Source organism: Manis pentadactyla, chromosome 9 (genome assembly GCF_030020395.1).
Source record: "Manis pentadactyla isolate mManPen7 chromosome 9, mManPen7.hap1, whole genome shotgun sequence".
Taxonomy (NCBI): domain Eukaryota; kingdom Metazoa; phylum Chordata; class Mammalia; order Pholidota; family Manidae; genus Manis; species Manis pentadactyla.
The window spans coordinates 87,628,827-87,647,467 of record NC_080027.1 but is presented as its reverse complement, the minus strand read 5'-3'; the positions used below and the strand labels follow the sequence as shown (position 1 = coordinate 87,647,467).

General features: G+C 44.6%; 1 protein-coding gene across 50 annotated transcripts in view; it reads right to left on the bottom strand.

The window, feature by feature from the left end:
• Nucleotides 1-48: 48 nt before the first annotated feature.
• MADD (MAP kinase activating death domain) overlaps nt 49-18,641 on the bottom strand; it is a 58,987-nt gene continuing 40,394 nt past the window's right edge. For 32 of the 50 annotated variants that reach the window (XM_057507642.1, XM_057507649.1, XM_057507643.1 and 29 more), the window contains 6 exons: nt 5,853-6,017; nt 5,549-5,621; nt 5,314-5,420; nt 3,149-3,218; nt 1,262-1,308; nt 49-922 (listed from right to left, as the gene is read on the bottom strand). In XM_057507642.1, the coding sequence (XP_057363625.1) occupies nt 818-922; nt 1,262-1,308; nt 3,149-3,218; nt 5,314-5,420; nt 5,549-5,621; nt 5,853-6,017 (567 nt within the window). In that variant the 3' untranslated portion in view covers nt 49-817. The remainder of the gene's footprint in view (nt 923-1,261; nt 1,309-3,148; nt 3,219-5,313; nt 5,421-5,548; nt 5,622-5,852; nt 6,018-18,641) is intronic. The other 18 variants (XM_057507666.1, XM_057507668.1, XM_057507669.1 and 15 more) reach the window with 1 other exon arrangement.

Sequence of the window (18,641 nt, the reverse complement as noted above, 5' to 3'; positions counted from 1 at the left end):
TAGGCTGAGAGGAGGTGTCACTATATGCAAGGCAGCCAGGAGCCCAAGGACAGTTAAGGACATTTATTTCACGTTCACACACCTGTACATTTTCTATAAATAATGTGGAGCTGAAATATGTACAATCATCTCTTGCCCGCTGCAGCCATCTCTCCCTTCCAGCACCCAGTGCCAGGAGACACTGCCTGAAGACAGATGTATATACTGAACCTGGCCTTTTCCCACCCCATCCTGGTTCCTGGACATGGTCAGCCAGTGATTCCGGGGACTGTCCTCGCCCCAACTGCTCTGTGCTCTCATTCCGAAGGCGAGGCACAACCACAGGGAAATGGACGCTCAGCATAAATCAGCCCCAGGGGGCTGCCCCACTGCAGCCAGGAGGCCTCAGCAGGCAGGTTGCCAGCTCGGGAAGTGCACAAGCAAGCAGGGAGGTTGCTGCTCACTCTGCTGTGTGGACTCTCCCTCCTTTCCGTTCCCACCTCCTGTCTGTGAGGACAGGCCTCAAGCTTTCCTCACACCCCACAGAATGGGACTGCTCCAGGCACCCTGCTGTGCTCTATCACAGAATGTAGAGAGCCCAGAGGACAGTAGGCTGGTCTTCTGGAGCAGAGAGGGAGAAGGTGGGAGAACGAGCTCAGCCCTGTGATGGACGCACGAGGACACACTGACAAGAGGCATATAACTGGGCGCCAACTAAGCCATGGCCAGGGACTTGCAGAGAACATACACATAGCACCCACTCCTCAGTCACAGGAACATCGCACGCTTGGGAATAGGGGGCATCCCCTGGGCTTGGCCAGCTCTTAACCCCTCTTCATCAGCTAGAGACAGGTCTGGGTGGGGTTCTGAGATCTTCCTCACTGCTACGAACTGCAGCCACATACGAGAAGAGACACAACACAGAGTAGCAGATCTCGTGGGCCTAGAGGGGAGAGAAAAACAGACAGATCAAAACCACTGAGACACCTACACCTTCACATGTGGATGATGTGTTCTTCACCAAGCAGGGAACTCCTGCCCTAACGCTGGGGTCAGGCCTCAGAACTGGCCGGTGGGAAAGGGGCCACCGTATGGGTCTCTCCCAGGGGTGAAGACTTGTGTTGGCTCCAGTGAAATTGTTGGCATTGAGGCTGAGTTTGCCTCTCATGGCACTCCTAACCCCCCTCACCCTGTGCTCCTAGAGGGCCCGCCCCACTCCTGTCCGAAGGTCCCCAGGGAGCCCTGGGCAGACAGGCCTGTCAGGGTTCGGTGACAGACTCACCATTGGTGTCTTGTACTTGTGGCTCACCACTTCTTTAATTTCAGGAACTAAAACCGGACGGGCAAGAAACAAAACAGAAAGTTCAAAACTAAGAGCGGTAGTGCCAGTTCCCCAGGTGGCAGCGCCTGGCACCAGGGCCCCGTCCCCTCTGCGGCCTCTCCCAGTGACTGCAGCAGCTTAGGCTATGACAGCTTGTGTCCAGCCCCCACTGGATGACAGGACACTGCCCTCAGACTCCTAAGCCAGACCTCTGAGGTCTGCAGTGGCTCTTTGCTTGATGGCCGTAACTTCACCCACTTCTTTGAGAGCCCCTGCATGGAGCAGGCTAGCCTTTCACTAGGCTGCTTACTGCTCCTGTCCAGCACCCTGAGGAGCTGCAGTGGGGCATTCCTAGATCTTGGCTGTGAGAAGGGAGTTATCTCTAGCCTGTGCCTCACCTTGCTGAGATGCTCAAGAACTCATCCCTGCCACCAGCCCGAGGCTCTGTGCTCCTAGCCCCTATACAGAGGGTCTTGAGGCTGCATGAAGAAGTGGCATGGTACTAAACCCACCAGACTTGTAAGTTTCCTTCCCTGAGAGGCAGGAGACGCCCGGCCTGCCTGTGTGAGGGAGAGCGTCAGAGGGCTCTGGAGCAGACACGCGGAGCAGAGGGACAGGCGAGAGCAGCACCCAGGGAAGAAGGTGACAGGGAGCGCCAGGCAGGGTACACAGAAGTCCGTGGCCCAGAATGCAAGACCGAGAGTCACTCCCACCCCAGCCATGCAGGATATCTGCTTGGCTCAAGGAAGGATAAGGTCCCCTGGGCTCAGCCATCACTAGAGCCCCTGGGATGGGAGCAGAGGGGCATGGCATCCCCCTGTGGACCGAAAAAGGTGAGATGAGAGTTGACCACACCTTCTTCTGACCCTGGGAAGTAGAATTCGGGGGGACCCAGGATTAACAGGGAATAAACTCATTGAAGGTAGAGCAGGAAGCCTAGATCCTTCTTCTGAGTTGGAAGATTTCCCTAAATATCTCTCTGTCAGAAGAGAGATGGGAGTACACAAGGGGAGAAAACTCAGAACCAATGAGCCAGCACAAGGGTGGAGAGAGACTGGGAAAGAAGAGGGAGGGGAGAGAAGTAAGAGACAAGTTGGCCTGTGAATAGCTGATTTGGTAAAAGGGAGCCCACCCCACCCACTGCATGGCCCAAGGCAAGGGCCTGGGCAGAGGCAGCACGAGCCGAGGTCACTTTACCTGCTGGAGAAGAAGCTTTTCATAGCAGCGATGAGGGGCACAAAAGAATGAAGCACAAACACAGCAGGAACTCAAAGCCCCAGGGCAAGGACCCACTACACCACCTGTCAGCCCTTGGCTAGGGGGAGGCTGGCTCTGGCTACAGCTGTCCTGTCTGCCCCCGAGGCCCACTAGGCTTCCCTGCCCTCTAGAGTGAGTCTGCCTGTACCACCCCACATGTCCTTCCTTTAGCACAGAGGCCGGGTGGACACCAGAGTGGCACCAGGGGGCTGGATGGAGCACTGGGCTGCTACAGGGATGGCAGCAGGTGACATGAACACAGCAGAGCTTGGGGACTGCCTGTCTGCTCTGCCTCAGAACTTTCTGACCACCAGCTGGCCAAGCAAGGAGAGGTTGCACCAGTTCACTGAGCTTCTTTAGCACCATCCTCTAAACTCTAAACCAGTCTAAGGCCACTTGCTCTTCTGTGACCCATTCCCTAGCAGCCACTGTCTCTCTCTCTTCCTTTTCCTTCCCTCATCTCACTCCTGCTCCTCCGGACCTCCCTGCAGAGGTGGCTCTTCTCTCTACATCTAGTTCCTCCTCTGGAGCTCCAAGGTTTGAGTTACTGCTATGTAGAGTCCAGACCTAAGAGCAAAATAGTGTAATTACCAAATTCCTCCAGGACAAAGACGCCTCGAACTGTATTGCACTTTTTAATGTGATTCAGCTCTATAAAAACCTGCAAGAGAGGGAGGGAGGGTGGGGTAAGGCCCAGAGGCTCCCCATGCCCCACAGAGCCCACTCTCCCCGCTATAGCCCCACCCACATACAGAAAACCTATTTCCCAAAGGGAGGACAAAAGAATCCACACACACACAACTCAAAAGTGCTAAGAAGCGAAGATAGCAGAAAGGGCATGTACCTTGCGCTCCTGGCCGGAGGAGAAAGCATGGGAGAGAAATGAAGGAGTTAGTTTTAATGGTCAAACCCAACTCAAAGGCCCCTCTGCTGGCCTGGGTTGCCGCCTATACCCTCTGCCCAGGGCAGCACTTGTAGGACACTATGCCCCAGGGGTCCCCCCTCAGCCCATTAGCTCTCTACCCTTCCATGCATCCTCCTCCGGCGCAGAGGGCTGGCACGAGTGCAAAGGTCCCCTCACACTGTCCTTGGGGTGGGAAGTGTTGGTATCTTCCTTGAAACAGGATCCAGGCTCTCCCAAGAAGAACATGGTGATAACAACAGCTATCACTTATAAACACCTACTAAGAGTTCTACAAATATGATTTGTAATCCTTACATGTATGTGATACAGCATATAGTATTATCTTCATTGTAAAGATGAAGATACTGAGGATCAGAAAGCTTATTTACCTACGAATAACGAAGCTGGGCTCTGAATCCAAGTCCGTCCTGACTCCAAAGCCCACGCTTTTCCCATTTGTTACCCCATACTGCCCAACTCTGCCCCATGGTCTGATGCTTCCGCAATTCGGTATGTGGTAGGAGATGGGACCAGGGCCGTCATCTCTGCCTGTCAGGGTTTGACTCCCCCTCTCTGTAGGATCTCTCTTCTGCAGCAAAGCTTTAAACTACAGACCAGTTTGCACATGCTTTGAAGTGGTTGGTCCATAGGGGCTAAACTAAGGGTAGGACCCAGAGAAGGGCATCTGGGGTTTGGTTAAAGATACATCTGCTTTAGAAGGTGAGGCATCAGGGAGGCCACAGCACTGAAATGTTGGCAGAAACCTGCTCCCAAGGAGTACTGGCACCTTCGTGGTCCAGAAAAGTACTCAATAAAACCTTTCTTTGGGCTGACCTTATTTAATATATCAATGTTACTAACAGTAAATACACTGCTGAAAAATATCCTGCCAGTAAGCCTGGGCGGCCATTTTCCATCACACCAAAGCTGCCCAGCTGGATTCCTGAAAGAAGAGAACTAAAACGGGAAGTGGAGGGAGAAAGCCAGGGTCCAGCTGTTCAGCTCTCCTGAGTATCTGCTGCCTGGCCAGGGGCTGTGGTGCTTCCCACCCTCTTTTGTGGTTCAGAGCCACAAGGAGAGGAACTGGTACAGCAGGGAGGGGCAGGGAAGGCACATGTGTGAAGTGGCAGAACTGGGCACGGGCCTGGGAGGATGCGTTGGCCTCAGAAAGGAATTAGCTTAAGGAATGTCCACTGAGAGAAAAAGTAATACTGGGTTAAAAGCCCACAAGGAAAAAGCAGCTCCTACGGAATCACAATGAGGGAAAGCTGATCCTCAAATGCTCCCCAGGCAAAGGAAGGGGGCAGGGGATGGAGTGTGGACACTCAGAGGAAGGAAAGGAACAGGAAGAGACTCAGCAGGAGAAAAAGGCAAATAAACACACACTCCAGATAGGACAGATACAAGCTACTCACGCACACCCACAAGCTTCACACACACCAGAAACATGCAAGGAGATCAGCCGGTCTAGACTCTCTAAGCAAAACCATCAAGCAGAAGCATTATTACCCTGTGAAGAGGGAAGGCAGACGCTGTGCAAAGAAGGGTCCAGTGAGACGCTCCCACTCACACTGCGCTGAGTAGTCTAAGGGATGGAGGCAGCCCGGCCACCAAGGTGCCCTCCCCCCAGACCACCCCCTACCCCGTGCAGGCTCCCTGCTGCACTTTCCAGGTGGTCACCGCTGGCACTGCCCTCCCTCTGCCTCCTCTCTCTAGTCCAGCTGCTCTAATTCTCCCACTAGCCCCAGAGGCGCGCTCATGCTCACTGGGACAGCACTGGGGACCTGGACACTGATCCGTACTGCAGATGGAACGACCGGGCTGGGAAGCGTGTGCTGCCACTTGCACCTACCTGGTTGTGCATGAACTTGAGATTGATCCCTTCTAGGGTGACCTGCAGCAACCCGCCCTCACCAGTCTTCATGTCCTGCACAGGAAACTCGCCACCTAGTTCAGGTCCTATGGTGAGGGAGGAGCTGATCAGCTAACCAGGGAGGTGGGGAATCCTGGCTTCCTTGTCAGGCCTGACACTGAGGACTGACAAAAAGAAACAAAGGGACTTGCTCAGGGACTTCTTTTCTTCTCACCAGGTTTGATGCTTTGCTGTCGGGCAGCAGCACGCTCCATGCTATCCTTCACACAGTAGTACAGCTCCCGACACTGCAACACAGCGGGGAGAGCTGTCCTGTCATACCAGCCTTCCAGAGAGCCCACACTCTGCTCTCTAATGGCAATGCCAGGACCTCAGAGACAGCTTTACAAATCCCACATAACAGCCAGAGGCAAAAGTGGGACCCCAAACGTGGAATTTGGAATTTTAACTTCCCTGCAAGACACTAAACACTTGGCCTTCAACGCCCATGCCCCAACCCAAACAGAGCTCACGGGTACCTTCTTTGTATAGAATTTGTTGAGCTGGGTCTCAGAGCCATTTCTACGCCACAAGCACAACACCTTGGTCTTGGGACAGTAGGTCATGTTGATGAGCTTCTCATACCACCAGCGCTCATACACCGTCCCAATGCTACTGCGTAACACCACACAGTCATCGCACACCTGGAGAAGTGCACAGAGTGCTTCAGTGGCTCTCGTCTCTGAGAGTCTCTACCATCCCAGGACACACCACACTGTTTCCCACAGGGACAGGATGGGGCAACTGGTCCTGGGAGCATCCCATGGTCAGGTTTTCTGCCTTGTGCTCACAGTCTTCCTTAGGTGAAGACACAAACCCTGCATCACTGGACATTTTGTCCACTAGGAGGCTTACTGAAGGAAAAGGAGTCACTGACAGGAGCCCATGAGCAAGGAAGGAGGCTCACTTTTCATTTAATGTTTATCACCGCTTACATGTTCTGGACAGAGTACTCAGAGGATACCTCAGGCCTCCACCTTACAACCTTAGGAATCATTTCCATTGCCAAACAAAGCAGGGGATTATGGCAGACTTAACCAAGGAGCAAAAAATGGAACCAATGCATTTCTGATCCTGGCTTGGCTCTAGTTCTGCATAAATCTTTTTAAAATGAATTACACAAGTGATACATGGACAATGCTTATTGAAAACAATTATACAATACAGAATGATGTAAGTTAAAAGATAAAGCCTCCTTCATATCCCCTTCGTGTTCAACATTCTCCCTCAGGTGAACATAGTTTGTACAGCTTCAAATACCATGGGCGTCACTACAGCACCATTACTCAGCTGTGTCACTTTGAGCACTGCATCTGTTTCCTCATGTGTAAGATGAGGACAGTAACAGTAATAACATCATGGAATTATTGTGGAGATTAAATGAGTTAATGTGCATTAAAAAAATCTTAGAACAAAGCCAGGCACACAGAAGTACTCCAGAGTTAGCTATGACAACAATATAATTATGATATAACATAATAATTATTATGACCATGTTGATGGTTCTCAAATCTTTCCCCAAATGAGACCCATCTTCCTGAGCCTCTCTCTCTCGGGATGTCTCACGGGCACCACAAACTCCTCATGTCCAAATCTGATCTCAACATTGCCTCCAGGGCAGGTCCTCCTCCTCAGTCCCATGAATAAACAGCATCACCACCCACCCGGCCACCCAAGCCACAGACAGCGCTGCAGGCCTCCTTCCTCTCCCTTGGATTACGCTGCTCAGTCCCATCTGTTTACTTCAAATATCCCTGGAACACTCTCCACTCTCCCGCTCCAGCCGTTAATCCTACTCTTTCTTCAAGTCTAAGTTCAGAGGTCACTTCTGAGGGCTCACTGTGGTGCTGAGAGTCCCTGCTGTGTGTTCCCATAACACCTACCCCTGAACATCTTCTCTCATGGTGCTTGTCATACTCCATGGCACTATTCTATTATTTGACTTCCCCAGTGGTTTGTCAGCTCCACTGAAGGCAACAGAAACCATGTCCCCTTATTCACTGCTATGACTCCATACCCAGTTGAGCATCTAGCATACAATACAGACTCTATAAATATTAGCTGAATAAATAAGGAATACACAGACCAGCAGGTTCAATCTACTACCTTAGAGTTTATTTGGGTTCTAAAATCCTTATGAAGAAAAGGGCCAAAGAAGCTGAGAAGGAATTAGAAACTTGAGCTTTTCCCCCAATCTGACTCTGGTTTTCTGTATGTAGAAAGTGGAGACTACTACTCCACTTTCTACAAGCTTTTAAGAACATCATGTAAAGGAGACGGCAGGGCAGGCATTCATGAGAACACATGATTTGTAGGTGACAGAGATGATGGTAATTATGTGTTATACTCAGATAGCAATTTGGCAGAATCTACCGAAATTTTAAATATATATAAACTTGACCTGGAAATTTCACAGTAAGAATCTGTTGTACAGAAATTCTCATGTGAGTGTGCAAAGATATATTCAATGAAGCATTGTTTAAAAAAAAAAAAACAGTGGGAGAGACTAGTTGAATAAATTCATATACCTAATGGCTAAGCATCCATTTATTAAAACAGAGACAGATTTATATGATATACAGACATGGAAAAGTGTCTGTGATACATTAAGTGAAAAAAAATTATGTAACAATATTTGTAGTGTGATACCACTTTCGTAAACACTAATACAAAATTCCATATAAGTTGCATTTATACAAATACGCATTTTTTAAATCTGAAAGGATTCACACAAACAGCAGTTACCTCTGAGACATGCCATTGGAAGGAAGTAATGGGAAACTTTTACTTTTTACTTTATTTACTTATAATGGTTTGAAACTTCTACAGCATATAGTTTTGCTTCTGTAACTAAAAAAAAAAAGACAAAGATGATTTTCTGAAGTCTTCATAAACTGCTATCCAACTGAACATGCAGCCAGCAGGCTGTGATGAGAAAAGCTAAATCAGATAACCTCAGAGTGGACAACGATGATGGAGTGAGCAAGGTACACTCTATTTGACATGGCAGTACATTAAGGGAGAGGCCTAGGAGGTGACGGCTCCATCCCATTCTGGGAACTTTGTATGAGGCTCCCCTTTACGGTAGTGAAAGTGAGTTCTAAACTTCAAGGAATCTTCTGGAGAGATTGATTTTTTTATAAGAAAAATACATGGGTAAGAATCCCTGGCCAGGGAGGAGCCAAGATGGCGGCGTGAGTAGGGCAGCAGAAATCTCCTCCCAAAACCATATATATTTTTGAAAATACAACAAATACAACTAGTCCTAAAAGAGAGACCAGAAGATACAGCCCAACAGCCAGACTACATCCACACCTGCGAGAACCCAGTGCCTCACGAAGGGGGTAAGATACAAGCCGCAGCCCAGCAGGAACTGAGCGCGCCACACCCCAGCTCCCCAGCGGAAGTAGAGGAGTCAGAGCAGGGAGGGAGAGGGAGCCCAGGACTGCTTAATACCAAGCCCATGTCATCCGCACGGGGAGCGCAGACACAGTGCGTGGTGTGCTGGATACTAGGGAAACCGGACAGTAAAACCTGTGAGCAGGTCCCCGCAGCCGGCGCCCCTGGGACAAAAGAAAAGCGAGCGCTTTTTGAAAGTCTTAAAGGGACAGGAGCCTCACAGCTGGATGGAAGCGTACTGGCACACTCAGCCCAGAAGCTGGGAATCCTGGGGAACTACTGGCACCCAAACCCCCTGGGTGGCAGCACAGCTCTGAGACCCCTCATGGCGATAAACAGCCTCCTGCCCATTTCCCCTCCAGCACAGCCCTGCCATAGTGGAGCAGCAGCGTGAGAGCAGCCACGCCACAGTAAACATGCAGAGCCGCCTCCGCAGATGCCCTGGTCAAACTTAGAGGCCCCGTCGCCGCGCAGTGGCCCAGCAAAAGCCACTGGGATTGCTGTACACGTAGGAAAGGAAGGTGACCAACAAATAAGTAGGGACTTTATTCTCCTAGCTGACACACGTGCCAACTGCTGCATGACTACCTATATCACCATGAAAATGCAGAAGAAATTGGAAAAAGAAGAACAAATGAGGCCTAAACTCAGCAGAAGGAGGGACATAGAAGAAATAAATAAAACTGAGAGGAATAAAACAATAGAAAAAATCAATGAAACCAAGAGTCAGTTCTTTGAGAAAGTAAACAAAATAGATTTATTAAGAGAAAAATAACTTATTAAGAGAAAAATAGAATCTACACACACCAACAGAATCAGAAATGAGAAAGGAAAAATCATGACGGACCCCACAGAAACACAAAGAATTATATGAGAACACTATGAAAATCTATATGCTAACAAACCATAAAACCTAGAAGAAATGGACAATTTCCTAGAAAAATACAACCTTCCAAGACTGACCAAGGAAGAAACTGATAATCTAAACAGACCAATTACCAACAATGAAATTGAAGCAGTAATCAAAAAACCACCCAAGAGCAAAACCCCTGGGCCAGATGGATTTACTGCGGAATTTTATCAGACATACAGAGAAGACATAATACCCTTTCTCCTTATAGTTTTCCAAAAAATACAAGAGGAGAGAATACTCCCAAACTCATTCTATGAAGCCAGCATCACCCTAATACCAAAACCAGGCAAAGACCCCACCAAAAAAGAAAATTACAGACCAATATCCCTGATGAACAAAGATGCAAAAATACTCAACAAAATACTAGCAAACCGAATTCAAAAATACATCAAGGGGATCATACACCATAACCAAATGGGATTCATCCCAGGGATGCAAGGATGGTACATCATTCGAAAATCCATCAACATCATCCACCACATCAACAAAAAGAAGGACAAAAACCACATGATCATCTCCATAGATGCTGAAAAAGCATTCGACAAAATTCAACATCCATTCATGATAAAAACTCTCAACAAAATGGGTATAGAGGGCAAGTACCTCAACATAATAAAGACCATATACGATAAACCGACAGCCAACATCATAGTTAACAGCGAGAAGTTGAAAGCTTTTCCTTTTACAATCAGGAACAAGACAGGGATGCCCACTCTCCCCACTGTTATTCAACATAGTACTGGAGATCATAGCCATGGCAATTAGACAAAACAAAGAAATACAAGGAATTCAGATTGGTAAAGAAGTCAAACTGTCACTATTTGCAGATGACATGATATTGTACATAAAAAACCCTAAAGACTCCACTCCAAAACTACTAGAATTAATATCAGAATTCAGCAAAGTTGGAGGATACAAAATTAACACACACAAATATGTGGCATTCCTATACACTAACAATGAACTGACAGAAGGAGAAATCAGAAAAACAATTCCATTCACAATTGTATCAAAAAGAATAAAATACCTAGGAATAAACCTAACCAAGGAAGTGAAAGACACTGAAAATTACAAGACTCTCTTAAGAGAAATTCAAGAGGACACTAACAAATGGAAACTCATCCCATGCTCTCGGCTAGGAAGAATTAATATTGTCAAAATGGCCATCCTTCCCAAAGCAACTACAGATTCAATGCATTCCTTATCAAACTGCCAAAAGCATTCTTCAACGAACTGGAACAAATAGTCCTAAACTCATATGGAACCACCAAAGACCCTGAATAGCCAAAGCAATCCTGAGAAGAAAGAATACAGTGAGGGGGGATCTCGCTCCCCAACTTCAAGCTCTACTACAAAGCCACAGTAATCAAGACAATTTGGTACTGGCACAAGAACAGAGCCACAGACCAGTGGAACAGAATAGTCCCCAGACAATAACCCAAACATATATGGCCAATTAATATATGATAAAGGAGCCATGGACATACAATGGGGAAATGATAGCCACTTCAACAGCTGGTATTGGGAAACCTGGATAGCTACATGTAAGAGAATGAAACTGTGTCATTGTCTAACCCCATACATAGAAGAAAATTCAAAATGGATCAAAGACCTGAATGTAAGTCATGAAACCATAAAACTCTTGGAGGAAAACATAGGCAAAAATCTCTTGGACATAAACATGAGTGACTTCTTCATGAACATATCTCACTGGGCAAGGGAAACAGAAGCAAAAATGAACAAGTGGGACTATATCAAGCTGAAAAGCTTCTGTACAGCAAAGGACACCATCAATAGAACAAAAAGGTACCATACAGTATGGTAGAATATTTTAATAAATGACAGATCCGATAAAGGTTTGACATCCAAAATATATAAAGAGCTCATACACCTCAACAAACAAAAAGCAAATAATCCAATTAAAAAATGGGCAGAGGAGCTGAGCTGAACAGACACTTCACCAAAGAAGAAACTCAGATGGCCAAAAGACACATGAAAAGATGCTCCACATCGCTAGTCATCAGAGAAATGCAAATTAAAACCACAATGAGATATCACCTCACACCAGTAAGGATCGCCACCATCCAAAAGAAAAACAACAACAAATGTTGGCGAGGTTGTGGAGAAAGGGGAACCCTCCTACACTGCTGGTGGGAATGTAAATTAGTTCAACCATTGTGGAAAGCAGTATGGAGGTTCCTCAAAATGCTCAAAATGGACTTACCATTTGACCCAGGAATTCCACTTCTAGGAATTTACCCTAAGAATGCAGCAGCCCAGTTTGAAAAAGACAGATGCACCCCTATGTTTATTGCAGCACTATTTACAATAGCCAAGAAATGGAAGCAACCTAAGTGTCCATCAGTAGATGAATGGATAAAGAAGATGTGGTACATATACACAATGGAATATTACTCAGCCATAAGAAGAAAACAAATCCTACCATTTGCAACAACATGGATGGAGCTAAAGGGTATTATGCTCAGTGAACTAATCCAGGCGTAAAAAGACAAGCACCAAATGATTTCACTCATATGTGGAATATAAGGACAAAGAAAAAACTGAAGGAACAAAACAGCAGCAGAATCACAGAACCCAAGAATGGACTAACAGTTACCAAAGGGAAAGGGACTGGGGAGGATGGGTGGGAAGAAAGGGGGAATTACAATTAGCATGTATAATCTGGGGGGAGGCATGGGGAGGGATGTGTAACACAGAGAAGATAAGTAGTGATTCTACAGCATCTTACTACTCTGATGGACAGTGACTGTAGTGGGGTTTGTAGAGAGGACATAGTGAAGGGGAGAGTCTACTAAACATAATGTTCCCCATGTAACTGTAGATTAAGGATACCAAAAACAATAAAAAACTATAAAAAAATAAAAGGAACCCCTGCCATCTCTACTGTGCAGCAGATACCCTCAGTTAGCCCTCCACTCCAAAAGACACCTAGCCAAATTCTAACACTTCAAGGTGACATGAAAGGGACTCTTCTCAGCTATATCAACATACATGTTTCTGCTTCAGAGCAGAATCCCTGCCCCTGAGTGGTTTTGATAAGCCACTTTAAAAAACCTGTGAATGTGAAAATCAAATTTAACTAAACCAAAAGAAAACAGAGGAGTTGTAAAATGTATTTCATTTCATTACTTTAAATACAAGTTGTACTTCGGAGGATTAAAGATGGTGACCTGAGAGGTGAGACAGAGGCTTCCTCCTAAAACCGCATATAATATGAAAATATAATTAATACAACTAATCCTGAAAAAGCAACAGGAAAAGGACTGAACCCTACTGCATACACCTGGAGAAAAGAGCAGACCACACAGAACAGGGTAATGTACCAAAGCTGAGGTACGTTACCCAAGCCCTTCTCCCACCCCAGCTCATCAGCAGCAGGAGGAAGAGAAACAGAGCGGGGAGGGAGTGGAGGCCCGGGACTGCTGAATACCTAACTCCGGAGATCTGCTCTGGGAGCACAAACCGACATTTCATGGTGCTTGCATGTACTACCGTGATTAGGGGATTGGAAAGCTAAGACAGGCAGAATTCCTGGAGAGACTGACATTCCAGCCACTTGTGGAAAGCAGGGATCCATATCCGGCTGCTCTGGGACAAAAGAAAGGTGAGCAGTCTGAGAGACTTCCTAACAAGGAAGCCCTTGGCAAGAGGGCTACTAAAGGGGCAAGGATTGGACAGAGTTTACTGCTCAGGAGAAAGAACAGGTAGACAAAATTGTCCAGGTGCACTCTGCCCAGCAGGTTGGGAGCTTTCATGATCTTCAGGTGCTCCAGCTCTCTGGCTGGCTACATAGGTCCAAGGACCCCATCCATGATAAGCAGCCTACTGCGCCTTTCTCCCAGCCAGCCCCACCTGGCTTGCAAAATGGCAAATCCTACCCGGGCATTAGGCCAGCCAGAGGAAAGACCTGTATACCGCAACTACAAACGCAAAGCACAGAGGCTTATACGTGTGCGCTCACGCCACTGGTTCAGGCAGTGGAGACAGGCATAGCAGCCGGTAAGTAGGAAACAGCTCTTTCCTTCCCCCAGGCACCAATACCACTCCCCTGCAACCCCCCACATTGCTTCAGGAGCTGAGCAGCTCCAGACAGTAGAGCTTCTAGACACTACAGGGCGCAATATAGAAATATGAAATGCCAAAGGAACCTGGTTCAAAGTAAAATTATGAATACAATTCCTGAGAAAGATTTAAATGACACTGACCTCATGAATATTCCTGAAACGGATTGCAAAATAAAAATCACTAACACGTTCATGGAAGTACAGAAAAACACTCAAGAATTCAGGAATGAATTCCGGTCAGAGATCCAATTATTGAAGAGCACAATGGAGGGTATTAAAAGCAGATTAGATATGGTGGAGGAGACGATAAATGAAATAGAAACTAGAGAAGATGAATACAAAGAAGCTGAGGTACAGAGAGAAAAAAGGAACTCTAAGAATGAAAGAATATTGAGAGAAATGTCAGACCAATCCAAAAGGAAGAATATTCGCATTATACAGGTACCAGAAGAAGAAGAAAGAGAAAATGGGATGGAAAGTGTCTTTGAGGAGGTACTTGCTGAAAACTTCCCCAATCTGGAGAAGGAGATAGTCTCTCAGTCCATGGAGGTGTACAGATCTCCGAACACAAGGGACCCAAGGAAGACAACACCAAGACATACAGTAATTAAAATGGCAAAGACCAAGGATAAGGACAGACAACTAAAAGCAGCCAGAGAGAGAAATAAGATCATATACAAAGGAAAGCCCATCAGGCTATCATCAGACTTCTCAGCAGAAATCTTACAGGCCAGAAGAGAGTGGCATGACGTATTTAATGCAATGAAGCAGAAGGACCTCGAACCAAGAATACTTTATCTGGCAAGATTACCATTTAAATTTGAAGGAGGGATTAAACAATTTCCAGATAAGCAAAAGCTGAGAGAATTAACCTCCCACAAACAATCTCTACAGTCTATTTTAGAGGGACTGCTATAGATGGAAGTGTTCCTAAGGTTTAATAGCTGTCACCAGAGGTAATAAAACCACAGTAAAGAAAGTAGAACAGATAATTACTAAGCAAATGCAGAATTAAATTAACTATCCCCAAAGTCAGTCAAAGGATAGACAAAGAGTACAGAACATGATACCTAATATATAAAGAATGGAGGAGGAAGAAAAAGGAGGACAAAAAAAAGAACCTTTAGATTGTGTTTGTAATAGCATATTAAGTGAGTAAAGTTAGACTCCTAGATAGTAAGGAAGTTAATCTGAACCTTTGGTAAACACAAATCTAAAGCCTGCAGTGGCAAAAAGTACATACCTATCAATAATCACCCTAAATGTAAATGGGCTGAATGCACCAATAAAAAGACATAGAGTCACTGAATGGATGAAAAAACAAGACCCATCTATATGCTGCCTACAAGAGAGTCACTTTAGACCCAAAGACATACATACATAGACTAACAGTGAAGGGATGGAAAAAGATATTTCATGCAACTAATAGGGAGAAAAAAGCAGAAACTGCAGTACTTGTATCAGACAAATCAGACTTCAAAACAAAGAAAGTAACAAGAGACAAAGAAGGACATTACATAATAACAAAGGAGTCAATCCAACAAGAGGATATAACTATTATAAACATCTTTGCTCCCAACACAGGAGCACCTACATATGTGAAAGAAACACTAACTGAATTAAAAGGGGAAATAGAATGCAATGCATTCATTCTAGGAGACTTCAACACTCCACTCATTCTGAAGGACAGATCAACCAGACAGAAATTAAGTAAGGAGACAGGGGCACTGAACAACACATTAGAACACATGGACCTAACAGACATCTACAGAACTCTACACCCAAAACCAGCAGAATACACATTATTCTCAAGTGCACATGGAACATTTTCAAGAATAGATCATATACTAAGGCAGAAAAAGAGCTTTGGTAAATTCAAAAAGATTGAAATTGTTTCTCAGACTACAAAGGTTATTAAACTACAAATAAATTACGCAAAGAAACTGAAAAATCCCACAAACAAATGGAGGCTTCACAACATGCTCCTAAATAACCAATGGATCAATGACCAAATAAAAACAGAGATCAAGTAATATATGGAGACAAATAACAACAATAATTCAACACCGCAAAATCTGTGGAACATAGCCAAGGCCGTGCTAAGAGAAAAGTATACTGCGATACAGGCCTACCTCAGGAAAGAAGAACAATCCCATATGAACAGTTTAAACTCACAATTAACAAAACTAGAAAAAGAACAACAAATGAGGCACAAAGTTAGTAGAAGGAGGGACATAATAAAGATTAGAGCATAAATAAATAAAATCAAGAAGAATAAAATAATAGAAAGAATCAATGAAAGGAAGAGCTGGTTTTTCGAGAAAATAAACAAAATAGATAAACCCCTAGCCAGACTTATTAAGAAAAAAAGAGTCTACACACATAAACAGAATCAGAAATGAGAAAGGAAAAATCACTACAGACACCACAGAAATAAAAAGAATTATTAGAGAATACTATGAAAAATTATATGCTAACAAACTGGCTAACCTAGAAGAAATGGACAACTTTCTAAAAAAATACAATCTTCCAAAGACCAAGGAGGAAACAGAAAATCTGAACAGACCAATTACCAGCAACGTAATTGAACTGGTAATCAAAAACCCACCTAAGAACAAAACCCCTGGACCAGATGGCTTCACCACTGAATTTTATCAAACATTTAGTGAAGACCTAACACCCATCCTCCTTTAAGTTTTCCAAAGAGTAGAAGAAGACAGAATACTTCCAAACTCATTCTATGAGGCCAGCATCACTCTAATACCAAAACCAGGTAAAGACAACACAAAAAAAAGAAAATTAGAGATGAATATCCCTGATGAACATAGATGCAAAAATATTCAACAAAATATTAGCAAACCGAATTCAAAAATACATCAAAGAGATCATCCATCATGATCAAGTTGGATCTATGCCAGGGATGCAAGGATGGTACAACATTCGAAAATCCATCAACATCATCCACCACATCAACAAAAAGAAGGACAAAAACCACATGATCATCTCCATAGATGCTGAAAAAGCATTTGACAAAATTCAACATCCATTCATGATAAAAACTCTCAACAAAATGGGTATAGAGGGCAAGTACCTCAACATAATAAAGGCCATATACGAAAAACTCACAGCCAACATCATAGTTAACAGCGAGAAGTTGAAAGCTTTTCCTTTTAAGATCGGGGACAAGACAGGGATGCCCACTCTCCTCACTTCTATTCAACATAGTACTGGAGGTCCTAGCCACGCAATCAGACAACACAAAGAAATAAAAGGAATCCAGATTGGCAAGGAAGAAGTTAAACTGTCCCAGTTTTCAGATGACATGATATTGTACATAAAAAACCATAAAGAATCCACTCCAAAATCCACTCCAATCCACTACTAGAGCTAATATCTGAATTCAGCAAAGTTGAAGGATACGAAATTAATACGTAGAAATTGTGACATTCCTATACACTAACAATGAACTAACAGAGAGAGCAATCAGGAAAACAATTCCATTCACAGTTGCAGCAAAGAGAATAAAATAATTTGGAATAAATCTAACCAAGGAAGTGGAAAGACCTATACTCTGAAAACTACAAGACACTCATGTGAGAAATTAAAGAAGATACCAATAAATGGAAACACATCCTGTGCTCATGGATAAGAAGAATTAATATTGTCAAAATGGCCATCCTGCCTAAAGCAATCTACAGATTCAATGCAATTCCTATCAAAATACCAACAGCATTCTCCAATGGACTAGAGAAAATTGTTCTAAAATTCATATGGACCCACAAAAGACCTTGAATAGCCAGAGCAATCCTGATTATGCTCCCCAACTTCAAGATCTACTACAAAGCCACAGTAATCAAGAAAAGCACAAGTACAGAACCATAGACCAATGGAACAGACTAGAGAGCCCTGATATAAACCCAACTATATATGGTCTATTAATATACGATAAAGGAGCCATAGATATACAATGGAGAAATGACAGCCTCTTCAACAGCTGGTGTTGCAAAACTGGACAGCTATATGCAAGAGAATGAAACTGGATTATTGCTGAACCCCATACACAAAAGTAAACTCAAAATGGATCAAACATATGAATGTAAGTTATAAAACCATAAAACTTTTAGAGGACAACATAGGCAAAAATCTCCTGAATATAAGCATGAGCAACTTCTTCCTGAATGCATCTCCTCGAGAAAGGGAAACAAAAGCAAAAATGAACTCATGGGACTATATCAAACCAAAAAGTTTCTGTACGGCAAAGGACACCAACAACAGAACAAAAAGGCATCCAATAGTATGGGAGAATATATTTGTAAAGGACATATCTGACAAGGGGTTAACATCCAAAATATATAAAGAACTTACACGCCTCAACACCCAAAAAGCAAATAACCCAATTAACAAATGGGCAGAGGATATATGAAGAGACAGTTCTCCAAAGGAGAAATTCTGATGGCCAACAGACACATGAAAAGATGCTACACATCGCTAGTTAACAGAGAAATGCAAATTAAAACCACAATGAGATATCACCTCACACCAGTAAGGATAGCTACCATCCAAAAGACAAACAACAACAAATGTTGGCAAGGTTGTGGAGAAAGGGGAACCCTCCTACACTGCTGGTGGGAATGTAAATTAGTTCAACCATTGTGGAAAGCAGTATGGAGGTTCCTCAAAATGCTCAAAATAGACTTACCATTTGACCCAGGAATTCCACTTCTAGGAATTTACCCTAAGAATGCAGCAGCCCAGTTTGAAAAAGACAGATGCACCCCTATGTTTATCGCAGCACTATTTACAATAGCCAAGAAATGGAAGCAACCTAAGTGTCCATCAGTAGATGAACGGATAAAGAAGATGTGGTACAT